The 24,240-nt window shown below is 44.7% G+C and overlaps 3 protein-coding genes across 9 annotated transcripts in view; 1 reads left to right on the top strand and 2 right to left on the bottom strand.

Moving 5' to 3' along the window:
* Window positions 1-24,240, top strand: part of LOC115154566 (neurofibromin) — an 87,187-nt gene that overhangs the window by 37,771 nt on the left and 25,176 nt on the right. For all 7 annotated transcript variants that reach the window (XM_029700910.1, XM_029700914.1, XM_029700913.1 and 4 more), the window contains 4 exons: window positions 5,172-5,269; window positions 5,382-5,528; window positions 6,012-6,158; window positions 6,303-6,413. In XM_029700910.1, coding sequence (XP_029556770.1) covers window positions 5,172-5,269; window positions 5,382-5,528; window positions 6,012-6,158; window positions 6,303-6,413 — 503 coding nt within the window. The remainder of the gene's footprint in view (window positions 1-5,171; window positions 5,270-5,381; window positions 5,529-6,011; window positions 6,159-6,302; window positions 6,414-24,240) is intronic.
* Window positions 10,446-15,248, bottom strand: LOC115154567 (oligodendrocyte-myelin glycoprotein). The gene is made up of 2 exons (XM_029700916.1): window positions 14,916-15,248; window positions 10,446-12,185 (listed from the first exon to the last, which is right to left on the bottom strand). The coding sequence occupies exons 1-2, from the start codon at window positions 15,059-15,061 to the stop codon at window positions 10,835-10,837; spliced, it is 1,497 nt and encodes a 498-aa protein (XP_029556776.1). The 5' UTR covers window positions 15,062-15,248; the 3' UTR covers window positions 10,446-10,834.
* LOC115154568 (uncharacterized) lies at window positions 16,049-18,210 on the bottom strand. The gene is made up of 2 exons (XM_029700918.1): window positions 18,038-18,210; window positions 16,049-17,515 (listed from the first exon to the last, which is right to left on the bottom strand). Exon 2 carries the CDS (start codon window positions 17,509-17,511, stop codon window positions 16,750-16,752), a length of 762 nt encoding a protein of 253 aa, XP_029556778.1. The 5' UTR covers window positions 17,512-17,515; window positions 18,038-18,210; the 3' UTR covers window positions 16,049-16,749.

Below are 24,240 nucleotides of genomic sequence, written 5' to 3'. Positions count from 1 at the left end.
CACCAGCTAACTATCATGGTCCAAACACACCAAGACAATCATGACGAGGGCACGACAAAACCTTTCCTCCCTCAGGAGACTGAAAAGATTTGGCATGGGTCCCCAGATCCTCAAAAAGTTCTACAGCTGCATCACTGCTCGGCCTCCGACCGTAAGGCACTACAGAGGGTAGTGTGTACGGCCCAGTACATCACTGGGGCCAAGCTTCCTGCCATCCAGGACCTATATACTAGGTGGTGTCAGAGGAAGGCCCTAAAAATTGTCAGTCTCCAGTCACCCAAGTCATAAACTGTTTTCTTTGCTACTGCATGGCAAGCGGTACTGGAGCGCCAAGTCTAGGACCAAAAGGCTCCTCAATAAATTCTACCCTCAAGCCATAAGACTGCTGAACAATTAATCAAATGGCCACCAGACTATTTACCTTGACCCCCCCCCCCCCCCCCATTTGTTTTGTACACTGCTGCTACTCTCTGTTTATTATCTATGCATAGTCACTTCACCCCTACCTACATGTACAAATTACCTCTAACCTGTACCCCTGCACATTGACTCTGTACCGGTACCCTCCTGTGTACCCCCCCTGTATATAGCCTCGCTATTGTTATTTTGTGTTACTTTAGTTTATTTGCGGAGGCTGCAGGGGTGGGTGCTTTGCCACTGCATGAGTTAAGTATAACTACAAGGAATCGAATAAGATGTATCAAAAAAAAATGCTAACTTGCTAGCTAAGTGGCGAGATGTCAAGATTAAGCTTCTTGGTTACAGCAGTGACATTCAATCCCGATCTAGATCCCTGTTGCCTAAATAGTTTTGTGCGTCCCCAAAATGTGTATAAATACACTGAACAACAATATAAACGCAACATGCAGTAACTTCAAAGATTTTACTGAGTTACAGTTCATTTAAGGAAATCATAAATATTCATTAGGCACTAATCTATGGATTTCACATGATTTGGAGTACAGATATGCAGCTGTTGGTCACAGAAACCTTAAAAAAAGTTAAGGGCGAAAACCAGTCAGTATCTGGTGTGACCATCATGCGATGCGGTCCTTCGTGGGGAGTTGATTGTGTCTTGTGGAATGTTGTTCCACTCATCTTCAATGGCTGTGCGAAGTTGCTGGATATCAAATCAGATGTTATTTGTCACATTCGCCGAATACAACCGGTGTAGACCTTACCGTGGAATACATACTTACAAGCCCTTAACCAACAGTGCAGTTCAAGAAATAGAGTCCAGAAAATATTTACTAAATAAACAACATTTGAAATATAATAAAAGTAACACAATAAAATAACAATAAGGCTATATACAGGGGGTAGCGGTACCGGGTCAGTGTGTGGGGGTACAGGTTAGTAATGAGGCTATATACAGGGGGTAGCGGTACCGGGTCAGTGTGTGGGGGGTACAGGTTAGTAACGAGGCTATATACAGGGGGTAGGGGTACTGGGTTAGTGTGCGGGGGTACAGGTTAGTAATGAGGCTATATACAGGGGGTAGCGGTACTGGGTCAGTGTGTGAGGGTACAGGTTAGTAATGAGGCTATATACAGGGGGTAGCGGTACCGGGTCAGTGTGTGGGGGGTACAGGTTAGTAATGAGGCTATATACAGGGGGTAGCGGTACCGGGTCAGTGTGTGGGGGTACAGGTTAGTAATGAGGCTATATACAGGGGGTAGGGGTACTGGGTCAGTGTGTGGGGGGTACAGGTTAGTAACGAGGCTATATACAGGGGGTAGGGGTACTGGGTTAGTGTGCGGGGGTACAGGTTAGTAATGAGGCTATATACAGGGGGTAGCGGTACTGGGTCAGTGTGTGGGGGTACAGGTTAGTAATGAGGCTATATACAGGCGGTAGCGGTACCGGGTCAGTGTGTGGGGGTACAGGTTAGTAATGAGGCTATATACAGGGGGTAGCGGTACCGGGTCAGTGTGTGGGGGTACAGGTTAGTAATGAGGCTATATACAGGGGGTAGCGGTACCGGGTCAGTGTGCGGGGGTACAGGTTAGTAATGAGGCTATATACAGGGGGTAGCGGTACCGGGTCAGTGTGCGGGGGTACAGGTTAGTCGAGGTAATTTGTACATGTAGGTAGGGGTGAAGTGACTATGCATATGTAATAAAGTGAGAGTAGCAGCAGTGTAAAAACAAAGGGGACTGGAACGCGCTATTGTCCATGTCGATCCAGAGCATCCTTAACATGCTCAATGTGTGTCCTGTCTGAGTATGCAGGCCGTGGAAGAACTGGGACATTTTCAGCTTCCAGGAATTGTGTAGAGATCCTTGTGACATGGGGCCTTGCATTATCATGCTGAAACATGAGGTGATGGTGGCAGATGAATGGCACGACAATGGGCCTCAGGATCTCGTCACGGTATCTCTGCGTTCAAATTGCCAATAATGAAATGCAATTGTGTTCGTTGTCCGTATCTTATGCCTGCCCATACCAGAACCCCACCACCCACCATGGGGCACAACGTTGATGTCAGCAAACCGCTCGCCCACACGATGCCATACACACTGTCTGCCATCTCAATTTCCTGTACAGTTGAAACCGGGATTCATCCGTGAAGAGTACTCTTCTCCAGTGAAGGTGAGCATGTGCCTACTGAAGTTGGTTACAACGCCCAACTGCAGTCGGGTCAAGACCCTGTTGAGGATGACGAGCTTGCAGATGAGCTTCACTGAGACGTTTTCTGACAGTTTGTACAGACATTCTTCGGTTGTGTAATCCCACAGTTTGATCAGCTGTCCGGTTGGTTGGTGTAAGACCATCCCGCAGGTGAAGAAGCCGGATGTGGAGGTCCTGGGCTGGCGGGGTCTGCGGTTGTGAGGCCGGTTAGACGTACTGCCAAATTCTCTAAAACGACGTTGGAGGCAGTTTATGGTAGAGAAATTAACATTAATTTCTCTGGCAACAGCTCTGTTGGACATTCCTGCAGTCAGCATGCCAATTGCACTCTCCCTCAACTTAAGACATCTGTGGCATTGTGTTGTGTGACAAAGCTGCACATTTTAGTGGCCTTTTATTGTCTCCTAGTTCAAGGTGCACCTGTGTAATGATCATGCTGTTTAATCAGCTTCTTGATATGCCACACCTGTCAGGTGGATGGATTATCTTGGCAAAGGAGAAAGTGTGTGCAAAGCTGTCAAGGCAAAGGGTGGCTATTTGAAGATTCTCAAATATAAAATATTCTTTGATTTATTACTACATGATTCCATATGTTATTTCATAGTTTTGATGTCTTCACTATTATTCTACAATGTAGAAAATAGTAAAAAAAAGAAAAACCCTTGAATGAGTGGGTGTTCTAAAACTTTCGACGGGGTGTGTGCAGTGCCCTCGCACAGTAGTCAGACCCCTTTACTTTTCCCACATTTTATTAAGTTACAGCCTTATTCTAAAAATGCATTCAATAAATAAATAAAAATCCTCAGCCATCTTCACACAATACCCCATAATGACAAAGCAAAAATAGGTTTTTAGAACTTTTAGACCGTATTTACATACAGGGTAAGTATTCAGACCCTTTTCTCTGAAACTCAGAGAAAATTGAGCTCAGGTGCATCCTGTTTCCATTGATCATCCTTGATGCAGGATCATCCTTTGTCAGAGCAAAAACCAAGCCATGAAGTCGAAGAAATTGTGTCGAGGCACAGGGGAAGGGGACCAAAACATTTCTGCAGCATTGAAGGTCCCCAAGAACATAGCCTCCCATCGTTCTTAAATGGAAGAAGTTTGGAACCACCAAGACTCTTCCTAGAGCTGGCCGCCCGGCCAAACTGAACATTTGTGGGAGAAGGGCCTTTGTCAGGGAGGTGACCAAGAACCTGCTGGTCACTCTGACAGAGCTCCAGAGTTCCTCTGTGGAGATGGTAGAACCTTCCAGAAGGACAACCACCTCTGCAGCACTCTACCAATCAGGCCTTTATGGCAGAGTGATCAGACAGAAGCCACTCCTCAGTAAATGGCACATGACAGCCCGTCTGGAGGAAACCTGGCACCACCCCTACAGTGACGCATGGTGGCAGCATCATGCTGTGGGGATGTTTTTCAGCGGCAGGGACTGGGAGACTAGTCAGGATTGAGGGAAAGATGTACAGAGAGATCCTTGATGAAAACCTGCTCCAGCGCACTCAGGACCTCAGATTGGGGCGAAGGGTCACCTTCCAACAGGACCTCGACCCTAAGCACACAGCCAAGACAATGCAGGAGTGGCTTCAGGACAAGTCTCTGAATGTCCTTGAGTGGCCCAGCCAGAGCTCGGACTTGAACCCAATCGAACATCTCTGGAGAGACCTCAAAATAGCTGTGCAGCGATGCTCCCCACACAACCTGACGGAGCTTGAGAGGATCTGCAGAGAAGAATGGGAGAAACTTCCAAAATACAGATGTGCCAAGCTTGTAGCGTCATACCCAAGAAGACTCAATGTTGTAATCGCTGCCAAATGTGCTATAAAGTACTGACTAAAGGGTCTGAATACTTATGTAAATGTGATATTTCAGTTTTTTTTTTTTTATAAATTAGCTAACATTTCTAAAACCCTGTTTTTGCTTTGTCATGATGGGTTATTGTGTGTAGATCGATGAGAAAAAAAAAGATCTATTCAATTTCAGAATACGGTTGAGGAGTCAAGGACTATGAGTACTTTCCAATGGCACTGTATGTACTGTTATTTTTGTTGTTGAAATAGTGCCCCTTGTGTGCACATTCAGGAATACTGTATACCCCGGTATGGTACAGAAACGATATGACTGTATGAAATGCCATCCTGACTCATGCGTTTACATTAAAGTTATCCGGAAGGTTGCTAGACTAGATCGAATCCCTGAGCTGACAAGGTAATCATTTGTTGTTCTGCCCCTGAACAAGGCAGTTAACCCACTGTTCCTCAGCTGTCGTTGTAACTAAGAATTTGTTCTTAACTGACTTGCCTAGTTAAATAAAGGTTAAAAAAATCATAATAATTGGATTGGGGCTACAGCTTAAGAGGATGAGAACGATGCTGAATGGGTGTAAACTAAGATTTTTATTTTTATTTTTTTTAATAAAATGTTAAAATAGCCAGTCTTGAAAATTTGGTAAGCTGACCTTCCTGAATTCAGTCACATATGGTGTATTCTATTTGAGGATCTTGCCTTGTTGACATGTTTTTATTTGTCTCTTCCAGATCCTGCAGAGCATTGCCAACCATGTTTTATTCACCAAAGAGGAGCACATGAGGCCTTTCAATGACTTTGTCAAAAGCAACTTTGATGCAGCTAGAAGGTATGATAAAATAAGTAACTTTTCCCTCACTGAAATGTATTTGTTTTTATTAGATACTCATTAACCTATCAGGCCAAGCTGAATCTTGTTCATTTGTCCTTTTATGTTGTAGGTTTTTCCTGGACATTGCATCAGACTGCCCTGCCAGTGACTCCGTTAACCACAGCCTGTCCTTCATCAGTGATGGTAATGTTCTGGCCCTGCACCGGCTGCTGTGGAACAACCAGGAGAAGATAGGACAGTACCTCTCCAGCAACAGGTGAGTGGGCTGAACAGTCCAACAGAGTTGTGTTGTATTGCTTGAGGTGACTTATATGTTATAAGAGATCTGTTTCTATGTAAGATGTTTTACATAACCCAGATCTTGAGGATGAACTGAATCCCACATTTGTTTACACCAATCTGATAAGCCCAGCTCACAGGAAGCGTTGTTTGAAACTATTGTACACCTCTGTACCTGCTGTGTGTGGGAGAGGCTTATCAGAGAGTAGACTGGATCAAATCAAATTTTATTTGGCGCATGCGCTGAATACAACAGGTTAAAGTGAATTGCTTACTTACAAGCCCTAAACCAACAATGCAGTTTTAAGAAAAATATGTGTTTTAGTAAAAAAAATAACAAATAATTAAAGAGCAGCAGTAAAATAACAGTAGCAAGGTTATATACAGGGGTATTGGTACAGAGTCATTGTGTGGGGGAGTACACGTCTGTCGTGCTAACCACTTCCTTGTTCTTCTTCAGGGATCACAAGGCAGTAGGGAGACGGCCGTTTGACAAGATGGCTACCCTCCTGGCCTACCTGGGGCCCCCAGAGCACAAACCTGTGGCTGACACCCACTGGTCCAGCCTCAACCTCACCAGCTCCAAGTTTGAAGAATTTATGACAAGGTACACACATCAAGTTACTATTAATCACTATTAATCTCACTGTCACAAGCCGGTCTCATAAAACTGGATATGGTAGTATCTGAGGCAGGGGTTGTTTTATTAGTACTCTGAAAGTACCTCCCGATCTTGATTTTGCTGCCTCAGACACCAGGTACATGAGAAAGAGGAGTTCAAAGCCCTGAAGACCCTCAACATCTTCTACCAGGCTGGCACCTCCAAGAACGGCAACCCTGTCTTCTACTACATCACACGCAGGTGAGGCCTGCAGACTGTCACATTTCAACAGAGTCACAAAACGCTCTATTCACTTCATCATGATGCATTTATTCAGAAACATTGATGCTGGAAACATTTTAAAACGAGGCATTGAGTTGGAGCACTCAACAAAAAAAGGCATAGATGAATTTATTTTAGCTCACTTTAATCCATTGTACAGATGAGAACAGGTGACTGACGTCTTTCTCAGTGACTTGACAGTTGCACTTAGGCCACTAGGCTATAAATAGGAGCTATTTATACACAACAATGTAATAAAATAATGTTTCAAGGTAAATGGCAAATTAATACCAATAATAGGAGATCATGTCTGGTTAATCAATATGGAATCATGAAATAAGCAAAAAAGTGTTAAACAAATCAAAATATATTTTAGATTTCAGATTCTTCAAAGTAGCCACCCTTTGCCTTGATGACAGCTTTGCACACTCTTGGCATTCTCTCAACCAGCTTCATAAGGTGGAATGCATTTCAATTAACAGGTGTGCCTAGTTAAGTTAATTTGTGGAATTTCTTTCCTTAATGCGTTTGAGCCAATCAGTTGTGTTATGACCAGGTAGGGGTTATATGCAGAAGATGGTAAAAGACCAAGCCCTTATTATGGCAAGAACAGCTCAAATAAGCAAAGAGAAATGATAGTCCATCATTACTTTAACACAAGAAGGCCAGTCAATCTGGAAAATTAGACTTTTTTTTTTGTTTTGTGTGTCACTTTCTTACACATGTCAAAGTGGAATTCTGTTTTTGGAAATTTGACAAATTGATAACAAATGAAACACTGAAATGTCTTGAGCTAATAAGTAGGCAACCCCTTTGTTTTGACAAGCCTAAATCATTTAAGGAGTAAAAATGTGCTGAAGTCATATAATACGTTGTAGGACTCTGTGTGCAATAAGTGTTTAACATGATTTTTGAATGACTACCTTCTCTGTACCCCACACATACACTTGTCTGTTAGGTCCCTCAGTCGAGCAGTGAATTTAAAACAGATTCAACCACAAACACCAGGGAAGTTTTCCAATGTCTCACAAAGAAGGGCACCTATTGGTATGTGGGTGAAAATCCCTTGGAGTATGGTGAGGTTATTAATCACACTTTGGATGGTGTATCAATACACTCAGTCACTAGAAAGATACAGGCGTCCTTCCTAACTCAGTTGCCTCAGTGGAAGGTCAATGGTGACTTTAAAACAGAGTTAAACAAATAGTTTAATGGCTGTGATAGGATAAAACTAAGGATGGATCAACAACATTGTAGTTACTCCACAATACTAAATTGACAGAGTGAAACGAAGCAAGCCTGTACAGAATAAAAATATTCCAAAACATGCATCCTGTTTGCAACAACACACTAAAGTGATACTGTAAAAAATGTAGCAAAGCAATTAACTTTTTTCTCCTGAATACTAAGTGTTATGTTTGGGGCAAATCCAATTCAACACATTACTGAGTACCACTCTTAATATTTTAAAGCATAGTGGTGTCTGGTTCATGTTATGGGTATGCTTGTAATTAAGGACTGGAATTTTTCAGGATAAAACAATTCATGGAATAGAGCTAAGCACAGGCAATATCCTAGAGGACAACCTGGTTGTTTGCTTTCCACCAGATATTGGGAGATGCATTTACCTTTCAGCAGGACAATAACCTAAAACCCAAGGCCAACTCTATACTGCAGTTGCTTACCAAGAAGACCGTGAATCTTTGTGTCTGAGTTACAGTTTTGACAGTTTTGACTTAAATCTGCTTGAAAATCTGTGGCAAGACCTGAAAGTGGTTGTCTAGAGATGATCAACAACCAATTTCACAGAGTTGAAGATTTTTTTGAAAAGAATAATGGGCAAATGTTGCACAATCCAGGTGTGGAAAGCTCTTAGAGACTTACACAGAAAGACTCACAGCTGTAATCACTGCCAAAGGTGCTTCTACGAAGTATTGACTCAGTGGTGTGAATACTCATGTAAGTTAGATATTTCTGTATTTCATTTTCAATAAATGTGCAACTATTTCTAAAAACATGTTTTCAATTTGTCATTAGGGGATATTGAATCCATTTTGAATTCAGGTTGTAACGCAACAAAATGTGGAATAAATCAAGGAGTATGAATACTTTCTGAAGGCACTGTTATGTAGTCTATTTTTTTGTACCTGTGTGGCATAGGATGTGACGTCTGAAACCACTTGAAGCTGGGATGTCCCTCCTTCCATTTCATTTGGTCTTCTGACTGTCCATCAACTCCTGGCTGAACCCTACGTCACAGCCACTGACAAAGCACATGCCTGCTATCCTTACATCGTAGTGCAGAAGGAGAGAGTGGTCACTATTGCATACTCAGCGATCGATTTATAGCCATTCATCTAAATTAATTCATTTTTATCTTACATTTTTTTTAAACATATATATATTTTTTTAAACCAACACTTTCTGTTTGTCATAGATGGAAATGATTGATATGAGTTCAGGAATCCAAACTAGAGCTCTGTGTGACGTTCACAGCGATGGGGGCAGACATTTTGATCAAGAGAGATCTTTAGAAAATATGCACATTTTCTCTAACACTAAATATACAAATATGTATTTCATAGTTATAAGGAATGTGAAATCGTATAGTTATTGGTTTTATAATTTGATTATACTATATTTAAAAAGCATATGTCATTTCAAGACTTATTCATACAGTTTTGTTGAATACGAAATGCATCATATGATATTTTTATATTTGTACTTGAGCTTGTGTCCCCAAAAGTGACCACACCTCAGCAATTTATAACTATTTTCACCAGAAAGGTTAGATTTGAACCTTTCTTGGAGTATGCAGCCTTACTAGTTATTGTTTATGGCCCTCATGATGAATAGTTGTTTTCAGAGATTACGTAGATTACATATAGTTACATTTATGAAGTTTTAAATAACTGACTTGAATGCAAGTAAATTTATCGCAATTAACATCTCACCAATTATAACAACAGGACCACCAGCACCATTCAAAGATCTCTGTTGTTATGAACAAAGTAAAGCCTCTCTCCTGCAGTGGTGTGAACAAAGTAAACCCTCTCTCCTGCAGTGGTTTGTGAACAAAGTAAACCCTCTCTCCTGCAGTGGTTTGTGAACAAAGTAAACCCTCTCTCCTGCAGTGGTTTGTGAACAAAGTAAACCCTCTCTCCTGCAGTGGTTTGTGAACAAAGTAAACCCTCTCTCCTGCAGTGGTTTGTGAACAAAGTAAACCCTCTCTCCTGCAGTGGTTTGTGAAGTAAACCCTCTCTCCTGCAGTGGTTTGTGAACAAAGTAAATCCTCTCTCCTGCAGTGGTTTGTGAACAAAGTAAACCCTCTCTCCTGCAGTGGTTTGTGAACAAAGTAAACCCTCTCTCCTGCAGTGGTTTGTGAACAAAGTAAACCCTCTCTCCTGCAGTGGTTTGTGAACAAAGTAAACCCTCTCTCCTGCAGTGGTTTGTGAACAAAGTAAACCCTCTCTCCTGCAGTGGTTTGTGAACAAAGTAAACCCTCTCTCCTGCAGTGGTTTGTGAACAAAGTAAACCCTCTCTCCTGCAGTGGTTTGTGAACAAAGTAAACCCTCTCTCCTGCAGTGGTTTGTGAACAAAGTAAACCCTCTCTCCTGCAGTGGTTTGTGAACAAAGTAAACCCTCTCTCCTGCAGTGGTTTGTGAACAAAGTAAAGCCTCTCTCCTGCAGTGGTGGCGATTGTAGAAGAGCCAACAGTTTGGGATGAGGGATTTTATTGTACCTGGCTAATGACATCATTATAGTTGACCATTGGCAGCGAACCTCAAAGGGGGATGGCCAGTATTTTTGTTGAGCTACCAGTTGAAATTCACAATGCTGTCTACCTGAGATCCACTCATCTACAGCCCATAGACATTCACTCTCACTCACACACACACACACACACACAGACACACACACACACACACACACACACACACACTGTGGTGCCAATAGAAACAAAGGTACAGTATGGTGCCACCTGCTGCTGAGTCAAGGTCATAGCCTATAGAATGTTTGGAAATAACTGTTTAATAGTCAAGAAACAGGCAAACACATCTTGGAGGTGAAGTAAGGGCCATTAAGAAACTATTCAAAGTTAACGATGAAAACAGAGTTATGCAGATGGGAAAAAATGCTTTAGAATTCACTAACATCCCAATAATGTGTATGGTGGTAGACTGGTAGTGTAAAATGTACATTGATGCTACTTGTGCATGTCATATGTTATTGAGTAGTCATGCAGAAGAGAGTGCGTTTGAGAGGTAGTGAGTGTCTGACACAGTATTCTGAATGGTAAGAAAACAGAATGTTGGTTTAATGACACTCATTTGTGTATGTTTGTGCAGTTGTCCAATAGACTGACAAGGACATTAACTCCAGACATTTTAATTGAACTTTCAGAGAACGTACAGGGTGAGAGTCAGGAAGAGCCACAGGTTCAGTACTAGTGGGAGAGTAGACCTGGCGCTGGGGGCTGGGCTGGTGTTGTGGTCCGGGGAGCCACCCTGGTTGGCCCTCTTGACACTCCTGGTGCGGAGGGTGGCCGTTCTCCTTGTGATGGTAGAGGGGTTGTTGGTGAAGGCTGTATCTGTGGTGTAGATGCTGTCAGTAGTAAAGGTTGTGTCTGTTATGAAGGGGCCGTCTGTGGTTGACGTGCTGCTGTCGGTGTGGGACCTGTCAGCGGGCAGGGTGGAAATGGCCAGAGGGTTTGAGGTGAATGGGTAGTGGTCTGTGAAGAGGTTGTTGTTCTCTGGTCCACTGGGGTGTCCTGGGGCTCTCCTGGTGTGGAGTTGGGTGTTGAGCAGGGCAGACTCGGACAGGTACCAAGGCCACCTGGTGAGGGCCTCTGGGGGAGGGGGGTGGCTTAGCGCCTCCTGAGTACCAGCAGCCAGGGGAGGCTGAGTGTAGGAGGCAAAGTGCCACCCTCCAGTCCTGGCCGGGTGGGGCTCTCCACAGACGGGGTGAGTGTGGCAGGGGCAGCCAAGCACGCGGGTGGAAGTGTGCTGGAGCCAGGCCAGCAGGTGGGTGATGTTGGTCTGGTGCTCACATGCCCAGGGGTTGTCCCCCAGGGAGAGGAGCCTCAGGCTGCCTAGCTGGCTGAAGGCCTCAGGGCCCACAGAGGAGAAGCGGTTGGAGTGCAGGTAGAAGGTGGTCAGCCTGGACATCCGGTTCAGAGTGCCAGGCAGGATCTGCACCAGGGAGTTGTGGGACAGGTCTACGGTCTCCAAGCTGGCGGGCATGTTGGTGGGCACGGTCCAGAAGCGGTTGTGGCTGAAGTTGAGCAGGCGTAGGCTGGTCAGGGTGTTGTTGATGAACACGGCCCGCTCCAGCTTGTTGTTGGACAGGTCTAGGACCTGCAGGTTCCACTGGTAGGCCGTGTCATTCTTGTCCAGTAGGTGGATGTGGTTGGCTGCAGCGTGGAGCTCCCACAGTGCCTTTGGCAGGGCGGTGGGCAGGCGGACCAGCCTGTTGTGGGACAGGTCCAGGATGCGGAGGTTGGCGAAGGTACTCAGCTGGCCGTCCAGGTCATGGATGCGGTTGTGAGACAGGTTGAGGGAGTGCAGGTTGTGCTGCAGGCCCAGGGGCAGCGTCCTCAGGCTCCTCCAGGAACAGTCCACCTCTCTGTGGTTGTGGTTACAGGTACACATGGTGGGGCAGACAGCCAGGGCCTGGAGACACAGCAGCATCAACAGCCATAGCACGGCCACACAGTGGGGAGGGCCACTGGGGGGCATCAGTAGCACACGCCTTGAAACACAGGAGGAATGGGTTAGAAACATGATGGCAAACCCACTTTGGTACCAAGATGCTACATATCAGCAGCATCTAGTAGTAAAACCTTATAGTCCACGTAGGTAGTAGACCAAGAACTAGCAGTGTGAATGAATGAGAGGCAGACTGCACCAGTAGTGGAGTAGAGGCTGCTGAACAGACTAGAGACCACAGTTCAGATCTCATTCTCTCTCATTCTGCTCTGCTCCTCTCTCTCTCTCTCATTCTGCTCTGCTCCTCTCTCTCATTCTGCTCTGCTCCTCTCTCTCTCATTCTGCTCTGCTCCTCTCTCTCTCATTCTGCTCTGCTCCTCTCTCTCTCTCATTCTGCTCTGCTCCTCTCTCTCTCTCATTCTGCTCTGCTCCTCTCTCTCTCTCATTCTGCTCTGCTCCTCTCTCTCTCTCTCATTCTGCTCTGCTCCTCTCTCTCTCTCATTCTGCTCTGCTCCTCTCTCTCTCTCATTCTGCTCCTCTCTCTCTCTCATTCTGCTCTGCTCTCTCTCTCTCTCATTCTGCTCTGTTCCTCTCTCTCTCATTCTGCTCTGCTCCTCTCTCTCTCATTCTGCTCTGCTCCTCTCTCTCTCATTCTGCTCCTCTCTCTCTCTCATTTTGCTCCTCTCTCTCTCTCTCTCTCTCTCATTCTGCTCCTCTCTCTCTCTCTCTCTCTCTCTCATTCTGCTCCTCTCTCTCTCTCTCTCTTCTGCTCCTCTCTCTCTCTCTCATTCTGCTCCTCTCTCTCTCTCATTCTGCTCCTCTCTCTCTCTCTCTCTCTCTCTCATTCTGCTCCTCTCTCTCTCTCTCTCTCATTCTGCTCCTCTCTCTCTCTCATTCTGCTCCTCTCTCTCTCTCATTCTGCTCTGCTCCTCTCTGTCTCTCATTCTGCTCTGCTCCTCTCTCTCTCTTCCTCCTCTCGCTCATTCTGCTCATTCTGCTTTGCCTCGCTCGCATTCTCTCATTTTCTCTCTCCTCTCCTCTCCTCTCATTCTGCTCTTTTCTCTCTCATTCTTCTGCTCCTCTCTCTCTCTCTCATTTGCTCCTCTCTCTCTCTCTCTCTCTCTCATTCTGCTCCTCTCTCTCTCTCCTCTCCTCTCTTCTTCCTCCTCTCTCTCCATTTCTGCTCTGCTCCTCTCTCTCTCTCTCTCTCTCCTCCATTCTGCTCTCTCATTCCCTCTCTCTCATTCTCTCTCCTTCTTTCATTCCTGCCTCTTCTCCTCTCTCTCTCCTCTCCTCTCCTCTCTCATTCTGCTCCTCTCTCTCTCTCTCATCTTCTGCTCCTCTCTCTCCTCTCTCTCTCTCTCTCTCTCTCTCTCATTCTGCTCTCTCTCTCTCTCATTCTGCTCCTCTCTCTCTCTCATTCTGCTCCTCTCTCTCTCTCATTCTGCTCCTCTCTCTCTCTCATTCTGCTCCTCTCTCTCTCTCTCATTCTGCTCCTCCTCTCTCTCATTCTGCTCCTCTCTCTCTCTCTCATTCTGCTCTGCTCCTCTCTCTCTCTCTCATTCTGCCTCTCTCTCTCTCTCTTCTGCTCCTCTCTCTCTCATTCTGCTCCTCCTCTCTCTCTCTCTCATTCTGCTCCTCTCTCTCTCTCTCTCATTCTGCTCCTCTCTCTCTCTCTCATTCTGCTCCTCTCTCTCTCTCCTCTCTCTCTCGCTCCTCTCCTCTCTCTCCCCTCCTCTCTCTGCTGCTCTCTGCTCCTCTCTCTCTCTCTCATTCTGCTCTCTCTCTCTCTCTTCTGCTCCTCTCTCTCTCTCATTCTCTCTCCTCTCTCTCTCTCTCATTCTGCTCCTCTCTCTCTCTCATTCTGCTCTGCTCCTCTCTCTCTCTCTCATTCTGCTCCTCTCTCTCTCTCATTCTGCTCTCTCTCCTCTCTCTCTCATTCTGCTCCTCTCTCTCTCTCATTCTGCTCTGCTCCTCTCTCTCTCTCTCATTCTGCTCTGCTCCTCTCTCTCTCTCTCATTCTGCTCTGCTCCTCTCTCTCTCTCTCATTCTGCTCTGCTCCTCTCTCTCCCATGGAGGCTCCCTAATATCTGGCACAATATCTGGCACCTGAACATGTATGACTGTGACCTCTATAATTATGCAGGTATAGTAATCAGGCAGTGTGTGTAGAGATGCACGCAGTCAGTCACAGTGCTGCAGATATACCTTCTCTAGCATACTCATGCATGCAACACAGTATGTGAGTAGGGTTTAAACATTTGTCTTTAACGCCTACAGTCCGGGACCTATTTATTTAGGGAGTTCCCCCATCCTCCCTAGCAACAGACTAGTGGGCAGTGTCATGCTTTCACTACAATGGCTTGTGGATTGTTTTGAAGAGGATGTTCTAATTGGCTTGGGTTATTAGTCTGTAGGGGATACCTTTTAGAAGATGGTTGTAGTTCACTTGAGGTGGAAATTCCCTGCTGTCCCATTTCACTGATGTTAATTAGCCTGTTCGATATATAGCCCAGTCGGTGAGTGTCAGCTATTGAGCAGGGAGTTGTGCCTACTAGAACAGGCTGACTAGATGGGTTTTATAAATGACTATGGAGAGGACTGAGACCCCGGCCAGTCCCACAGCAAGCCAGAGTCAGAGATGATGTATTGTGAGCAGTGCAGATATTGTTACTGTAGCACCACGGTTGTGTGTGTAAGGTTGTGTGTGTGTATTGCTACTTTCTTGTTTTTCTATTTGATTCCATCGGTGTGTGAGAGTAGAGACACTCACCTTTTCCTCATCTTTGCATTCCAGTCTCTCCTCTCCTCTGTGGTCCCCAGCCCAGGCTGATCTCCCGCCTTTGTCTCCTGAAACACTGGAGTGGCTGCTGCAATGCTGATGAGGGATTTTCCTGGGTTTGACCGGTTTTCGCTCATTCACTGTTTTTAACGCTCTCTTGCTTTTTCCCTTCTTACCTTCTGAGGCTGTTTTGTCCCCTGGTTTTGTCCTTCATCCCTCTTTCTTCTCTGGAGGATGGACTGTTAGGAGGATCCGTCTCTTCTATCCTTCAGGTTCAGTGATGCAGGGAGCATTAAACAGTGTAAGCTCCTACTGCTTAAGCAGCCCCTGCCGGCTCTGTGCAGGGAAGAGTGTGTGTGTGTGTCTTGGGGAGGGGGAAAGTGGGAGGGGTGTAGGAGAAGAGTAGAGGGATGCAGAGCAGCTCATAGCTATTGATGACTGAGGAGCTAGGGGCTGCTGACGCCAATGTTTCATAATCACTATCCTTTCACTCATTCAAATAAATCTCTTCCTGTCTCTCTCTCTCTCTCCCCACACCTTCCTCTTTCCATTTCTCTGTATTAAGCTAGCACTACCAATACAATTCCACTGACTCACTGCACCATGGAAGTGCATTGACTTTGGTATGGCACAACGATGTTCTTCATATTTACTATAATAGTTATGTGCCCAATTTGAAGGCCCCCCCTTACAAATATTGCTGTAATGGAAAACCTTTGCATTTGGATTGAAGTTGGTGTCTGTATTATGTCATCACGGACAACCCATTTTAGACTTGGCATGCAATACATCCACGCATTCTTCATGTTGTCAGCCATAAGTAGCTGAATAAATATCTAGGAAAGATGCTGGGAACACGAAGAAGGGATCCGTGGCGGGGTGGAAGTTTAGAATGTGGTGTTTGTGCTGCTTCGTTGTTGTTTTCCCTCTCTGGTCAGTGAAAACAGGGCATTCTTTGAGAGCCCAGTGGTACTGCCCAGCAGAGAGACGGACTCACTCTGCTTACTAATGCCCAGCCTCACACGCTCCGTAATGGATCGTCTTGCACACACTCTCACACACTCACGCACATTTAGCTGTCTCTCAGATACAGTCCCTGTAGCAGAGAAGCACTCAGGAAGCACTTGACAAGGTGTCGTAATTCTTTATTGTTGTATACAAAGGATAGATGGAGCTGGAGTAGAGAGATTGGAATTCTTCATTACTGTAGAGAAGAGATCAAGGAGGTGATGTTGAATTGTAGTAATACATTGTGAGAGTGTTTCTAGAAGAGCTTTGTTGCTTAAAATCCTCTAAATGCAGTCTCTTTACTTGACCTGATACTACAGTTCAGTGGTGGTGGTTGGTTCTGCTTTTGTAATATTAACAGCATTTCTATTGCATTTAAAATGTCTAAAAAATAAGTGAGGGAAATGGGAGATGAAATATGACGACAAGCAAGCTGTGATATATCCACTAGACAAAATAGGAGTCAGTTCCTCTGATCAGTGACACTGAGGAATGCTATACATTTGAACAAATGGTTATTTTTGTTTTACCAAAATACAAATTAATAAAAATATGAAACATTCACATTATAGTCAACTTCTTCTTGTACATGAATGTGTGTTACATTATCATAACAGTAGTTATTTCGCAAGTTTCTAATGAGAATGCAAACATGGTATATAAAGCTACTGTGGTATTGAAAAATCACTAAATTTATCTAAGCAAACAGCTGTCAGTGCAAAAGCAGATGGTCTCTTTAGGGCAATAGAAGCTGTTGTATTAAACTGTGCTGTACCAATCAGTATGCGGTCTGAGAAGGTCACCATGAGTGCACACCTCACCCCACCACCACATCACTGGAGGCCTGGGAGGAAGGAGAGGCTGTTGTGGCTGCGGGGTCAGAGGGCTTTGCAGGCTGGTTGATGGTGACTGGGCTCTCCTGGCTGAGGGTTGCCGCTCCATTTTCAGCACTTCCTGACGTGACGTTAGCTGTGGCTGCCCCCTTCTCTTCCTTCTTGGGCATGGCTTTCGCCATCTCATCTTTCCCTTGCTCCTTGACTTCCTTCTCTGGCTCCTCTTCCTTGCCCCTCTCCCCCTCCTGCGTCTGTCTGAGCTCTGGCATCATCAGGCTGGTCTCACTGGGCTCAGAGCCAGGCCTCTCCTTGGTCTTCTGCCCAGTGCCCCAGTGCCCAGAACCACTCACCAGGTCTACGTTGTTGCGGGTGGGGCGGCTGCTGACGGTGCTGCTACATAGCTGGTGCTTCAGGTGGAACACCTGGTATAACAGCACCACGGTGGAGACCAGCAGGACGGTACACAGGACCACCAGGCAACCCGCCACTATCAGCAGGATGGTGCCATTCATCTCTGTAAACAGACAGTCGGGACAGGGATCGGGATGGGCCTTAGTGGATGGTGTGTTGGTGTTTGCTGGGATGTTGGTTCCAGATGTTGCCCTAGTGGAGTGTGTAGTTGAGGTTTGATTTGTTGTTGTGGTTAAACCTGTAGTTATAGATGGTCCCATGGTTGTGTCAGGGTTAGCCCCACATCCCATTAGTACTACACTGTACAGCAAGAGGCAGACCCGGGAGCCATTCATATTTCTATTGGGAAAGAGTGAGAAAAAAGAGTGAGGTTGACTGGTGACTCTCAGAAAGTATAATAGGATCTCAATTTTTGTAACAGTTCCTATTGTGATTTCATGTGAGTGCCAGTTTCCATACTGTCTGATGTCATTCAATCAGCAGATCAATGCTCTTACCTGAGATGTCTTGGTTAATTTGAACCATTATTCATTTGTTTTGCCCAGAATGTATTTTAGATCATTGACGATCAATGTTCACTTCCAGTTTAGGCCAGCACATTTTTCAAAAATGAACTGATATTGTGCAATTTCTATCTCCCAGAAAATGTAGTTCAAGCGATTCTGGTCAATATAGACCGTAACCTATACATTCTGGTCAATATAGACCGTAACCTATGCATTCTGGGTATGATGAACAAAATCTCACTATTGAATTTCCTTATAGTTAGGTTATCAAAATAATAGTAATAATAATATTGTTTTTTTTTATTACTATTTCCAAACTTTTTTTTCTGTTCTTAAATATGTTAATGTCACTTACCTTGACGGAGTTGACAAGTTTGTGTGTGGTACTTCGTAACACGGGAGAAGCCAGGCAAGATTAAAAAAAACAGCCGTATGTGAGCAATTTTATAAAAGCGAAATGTCTGGGGGGGAAGGAGTGTGAGAGAAGCATTCAAGCCTTCATCACGCTTGCACAGTAAGGATATGTTTCCTGTACCGCTCTCACTTCTCCTTTGCGGCTTTATTTGAATCTAAAGGTAACTGCCAAAATAACGGAAACACTGGAGTAAAAGAAGGACACAAAGTATATTGAAAGCACTTGAATCCACACAGGTGTGCTTCCTGATTGAATTAAGCAATTAACACCCCATCATGCTTAGGGTCATGTATAAAAATGCTGGGCAGGCCATTATTTTTCCCATTATTTTGGCTACCATGTCCCAATCCACAGGGCACGAGTGGTCACTGAATGGTTTGATGAGCATGAAAATGATGTAAACCATATGGCATGGCTGTCGCAGTCACCAGATCTCAACCCAATTGAACACTTATGGGAGATTCTGGAGCCGCGACTGATAGTGTTTTCCACCACCATCAACAAACACCAAATTATGGGATTTCTGGTGGAAGAATGGCGTCGCATCCCTCCAATAGAGTTCCAGACACTTGTAGAATCTATGCCAACTTTACCAAGGTGCATTGAAGCTGTTCTGGCCCAATGCCCTATTAAGATGCTTTATGTTGGTGTTTCCTTTATTTTGGAAGTTACCTGTATATCAGTTTGTGTGCGTGTGATGATTAGCTTGGTCACACAGAAGCCAGAGAGTAAGCACTATGGTTAACACCCTACAACAGGTGGGCTGTTGAGAGGAGTGGAAACATACTGTGTTGTCTTGGAGACAAGAAGTGTTTGTTATAATTACTAATCAAATTGTATTTGTTACAGTGAAATGCTTACTTACAAGCCCATAAACCAACAATGCAATTTTAAGAAAAAGACCTAAAAAGAAAACAAATAAAAGTAACAAAGAGCAGCAGTATATACAGGGGGTACTGGTACAGAGTCAATGTTAGTTGAGGTAATTGAGGTAATATGTACAGTTGAAGTCGGAAGTTCACATACACTTATGTTGGAGTCATTAAAACTCATTTTTCAACCACTCCACAAATGTCTTGTTAACAAACTGTAGTTTTGACAAGTCGGTTCGGACATCTACTTTGTGCATGACACAAGTAATTTTTTCCAACAATTTTTACAGACAGATTATTTCACTTATAATTCACTATCACAATTCCAGTGGGTCGGAAGTTAACATACACTAAGTTGACTGTGCCTTTTAAACAGCTTGGAAAATTCCAGAAAATTATGTAATGGCTTTAGAAGCTTCTGATAGGCTAATTGACATAATTTGAGTCAATTGGAGGTGTACCTGTGGATGTATTTCAAGGTCTACCTTCAAACTCAGTGCCTCTTTGCTTGACATCATGGGAAAATCAAAAGTAATCAGCCAAGACCTCAGAAACAAATTTGTAGACCTCCACAAGTCTGGTTCATCCTTGGGAGCAATTTCCAAATGACTGAAGGTACCACGTTCATCTGTACAAACAATAGTACGCAAGTATAAACATCATGGGACCACGCAGCTGTCATACCGCTCAGGAAGGAGATGCGTTCTGTCTCCTAGAGATGAACGTACTTTGTTGCGAAAAGTGCAAATCAATCCCAGAACAACAGCAAAGGACCTTGTGAAGATGCTGGACCTATATCAACATAACCTGAAAGGCCGCTCAGCAAGGAAGAAGCCACTGCTCCAAAACCCCCATTTAAAAAAAATTAAATAAAAAAAAAAAAAAAGCCAGACTACGGTTTGCAACTGCACATGGGGACAAAGATTGTACTTTTTGGAGAAATGTCCTCTGGTCTGTTGAAACAAAAATAGAATTGTTTAGCCATAATGACCATTGTTATGTTTGGAGGGAAAAGGGAGAGGCTTGCAAGCCGAGGAACACCATCCCAACCATGAAGCACAGGGGTGGCAGCATCATGTTGTGGTGGTGCTTTGCTGCAGGAGGGACTCGTGCACTTCACAAAATAGATCAGCATCATGAGGCAGGAAAATTTATGCGGATATATTGAAGCAACATCTCAAGACATCAGTCAGGAAGTGAAATCTTGGTCGCAAATGGGTCTTACAAATGGACAATGACCCCAAGCATACTTCCAAAGTTGTGGCAAAATGGCTTAAGGACAACAAAGTCAAGGTATTGGAGTGGCCATCACAAAGCCCTGACCTCAATCCTATAGAAAATGTGTGGGCAGAACTGAAAAGTGTGTGTGAGCAAGGAGGCCTACAAACCTGACTCAGTAACACCAGCTCTGTCAGGAGGAATGGCCAAAATTCACCCAACTTATTGTGGAAGGCTACCCGATACGTTTGACCCAAGTTAAACAATTTAAAGGCAATGCTACCAAATACTAATTGAGTGTATGTAAACTTCTGACCCACTGGGAATGCGATGAAAGAAATAAAAGCTGATATAAATCATTCTCTACTATTATTCTGACATTTCACATTCTTAAAATAAAGTGGTGATCCTAACTGACCTAAGACAGAGAATTTTTACAAGGATTAAATGTCAGGAATTGTGAAACTGAGTTTAAATGTATTTGGCTAAGGTGTATGTAAACTTCCGACTTCAACTGTACATGTGACTATGCCTTTATAATAAACAGAGTAGCAGCACTGTAAAAAAAGAGGTGGGGGCAATGCAAATAGTTCCGGTTGCCATTTGATTAGATGTTCAGGAGTCTTATGGCTTGGGGGTAGAAGCTGTTTTTTAGAAGCCTATTGGACCTAGACTTGGCCCTCCGGTACCGCTTGCTGTGCAGAACCGTTAATGACTAGGGTGGCTGGAGCCTTTGACAATTTTTAGGGCCTTCCTCTGACACCGCCTGGTATAGAGGTCCTGGATTGCAGGAAGCTTGGCCCCAGTTATGTACTGGGAGGTACGCACTACCCTTTGTAGTGCCTTGCGGTTGGAGGCCGAGCAGCTGCCATACCAGTCAAGATGCTCTCCATGGTGCAGCTGTAGAACCTTATGAGGATCTGAGGACTCATTCCAAATATTTTCAGTCTCCTGAGGGTGAATAGGTTTTGTCGTGTCCTCTTCACGACTGTCTTGGTGTGCTTGGATGTTTGTTTGTGATTTGGACACCAAGGAACTTAACTCTCAACCTGCTCCGCTACAGCCCTGTCGATGTGAATGGGGGTGTGTTTGGTCCTCTTTTTCCTGTAGTCCACAATCATCTCCTTTGTCTTGATCACGTTGAGGGAGAAGTTGTTGTCCTGGCTCCATACGGTCAGGACTCTGACCTCCCTATAGGCTGTCTCGTCGTTGTTGGTGATCAGGCCTACCACAGTTGTGTCGTCTGCAAACTTAATGATGGTGTTGGAGTCGTGCCTGGCCACGCAGTCTTGGGTGAACAGGGAGTACAGGAGGGGACTGAGCATGCTCCCCTGAGTGGCCCCTGTGTTGTTAACTATCCTTACCACCTGGGGGCAGCCTGTCAGGAAATCCAGGATCCAGTTGCAGAGGGAGGTATTTAGTCCCAGCGTCCTTAGCTTGAACACTGAGCTGTAGTCAATGAATAGCATTCTCACATAGGTGTTCCTTTTGTCCAGATGGGAAAGGTCAGTGTGGAGTGCAATAGAGATGTCATGATCTGTTGGGGCGGTATGCAAATTGGAGTGGGTCGAGGTATTCTGGGATAATGGTGTTGATGTGAGCCATGACCAGCTTTTCAAAGCACTTCATGGCTACAGACTTGAGTGCCTTCGGATCGGTAGTCATTTAGGCAGGTTACCTTGGTGTTGGTATTACAGACTCAGACAGGGAGAGGTTGAAAATGTCAGTGAAGACACTTGCAAGTTGGTCAGCGCATCCTCGGGGTACACGTCCTGGTAATCCGTCAGGTCCTGCGGCCTTGTCAATGTTGACCTGTTTGAAGGTCTTACTCGCATCGGCTACGGAGAACTTGATCACACAGTCGTCCGGAACATCTGATGCTCTCATGCATGTTTCAGCGTTACTTGCCTCAAAGCGAGCATAGAAGTAATTGAGCTCGTCTGGTAGGCTCGTGTCACTGGGCAGCTAGTGGTTGTGCTTCTGTTTGTAGTCTGTAATAGTTTACAAGCACTGCCACGCCCGACGAGCATCGGAGCCGGTGTGGTACGATTCGATCTTAGTCCTGTATTGGTGCTTTGCCTGTTGGATGGTTCGTCGGAGGGCATAGCGGGATTTCTTATAAGCTTCCGGGTTAGAGTTCTGCTCCTTGAAAGCGGCAGCTCTTCCCTTTATCTCAGTGTGGATGTTGCCTGTAATCCATGGTTTCTAGTTGGGGTATGTACGTACAGTCACTTTGGGGACGAAGTCATCGATGCCCTCTGGTTGCACATTTAACATGCTGGTAGAAATGAGGTAAAAAGGGATTTAAGTTTCCTTTCATTAAAGTTCCCGGACACTAGGAGCGCCGCCTCTGGATGAGCGTTTTCCTGTTTGCGTATGGCTGTATACAACTCATTGAGTGCAGTCTTGGTGCCAGTATCGGTTTGTGGTGGTAAATAGACAACTACAAAGAATATAGATGAAAAATCTCTTGGTAGATAGTGTGGTCTGCAGATTATCATGAGATACTCTACCTCAGGTGAGCAAAACCTCGAGACTTCCTTAGATATTGTGCACCAGCTGCTGTTTACAAATATACATAGATCGCCACCCCTTGTCTTACCATAGGCTGCTGTTCTGACCTTCCGATACAGTGTGTAAGCCACCAGCTGTATGTTATTCAGGTCGTCATTCAGCCATGACTTGGTGAAACATAAGATGTTAGTTTTTAATGTCCTGTTGATAGGACATTACGTGCTTGTAGTTCGTCCACTTTATTATCCAGCGATTGTACGTTGGCCAATAGTACCGATGGCAAAGGCAGATTAGCCACTCATTGCCGGATCCTTACAAGGCACCCCGATCTCCTTCCGCGATATCTAAAAAAACGTATCCTGCGAATGACGGGGATGAGGGCATCGTCGGGTGCCTGGAGTAAATCCTTCTCGTCTGACTCATTAAAGAAACATTCTTCATCCAGTTCAAGGTGAGTAATCGGTGTTCTGATTTCCAGAAGCTCTTTTTGGTCATAAGAGACGGTGGCAGCAACATTATGTACAAAATAAGTTACAAACAATATATCATTGTTGGTTAAGAGCCCATAAAACGTCAGCCATCCCTTCCGGTGCCGTTATCACATACTAATGCTACTGTAGGTAGGCGTTATTCAACAAATGAATGTCTTGCATGGTCAGAGTAATTAAATTATTTTATTTCTGTTAACCAAATATTTAATTGAAAGCTGTATTTTACTGTACATCAGTCATTCCTCCTTCCTGTTTCTAATTTCTGTGTTTGCAGACTCAAGTTCCAAGTTTGTCACGTGCTCAAGTATAGTGAAATGCCTTTCTCTCAAGCTCCAAACCCAACAATGCAGTAATCAACATCAGTGTAGCACTACAAATAACACAAGGTAGAACAAAAATACGCAAGAAAGTAAGAAGCAAAATACAGGGTCAGTTCCAATACCATACAGTATTTACAATGTGCAGGGAAGTGTGTGTGTGTGTGTGTGTGTGTGTGTGTGTGTGTGTGTGTGTGTGTGTGTGTGTGTGTGTGTGTGTGTGTGTGTGTGTGTGTGTGTGTGTGTGTGGAGTCCTATTAGTGTGCATAGAGATGGTGCAAAAATAAAATACAAGGGTTAACTCAGTCTGTGTAGCCATTTTGTTAGCTATTTAGCAGTCTTATGGCTTGGTGATAGAAGCTGTTCAGGAGCCTGTTGGTGCCAGACTTGAAGCACTGGTACCACTTGCTGACTGGAAGCAGAGAGAACAGTCTATGGCTTGGGTGGCTGGAGTCTAACGATTTTCCAGGCCTTTCTTTCACACCACCTGATATAGAGGTCCTGGATGGCAGGGAGATGTACTTGGCTGTATCGCCATGCGATCGAGGGTGGTGATGTTGTCATACCAAGCAGTGTTGCAGCCAGTCAAGATGTTCTCAATGGTGCAGCTGTAGAACATTTTGAGGATTTGAGAGCCCATGTCTGCTTGTTAACCCAGTTCACACTGTCTGTCATTTTCCAACCGAGTCAAGTGTTGAACTGTGATGCAATCAGGTTGGCATGACACACAC

Source organism: Salmo trutta, chromosome 19 (assembly GCF_901001165.1).
Source record: "Salmo trutta chromosome 19, fSalTru1.1, whole genome shotgun sequence".
Classification (NCBI taxonomy): domain Eukaryota; kingdom Metazoa; phylum Chordata; class Actinopteri; order Salmoniformes; family Salmonidae; genus Salmo; species Salmo trutta.
Note: the sequence above shows the minus strand (reverse complement) of the source record. Positions and strands in the feature narration are given on the sequence as shown.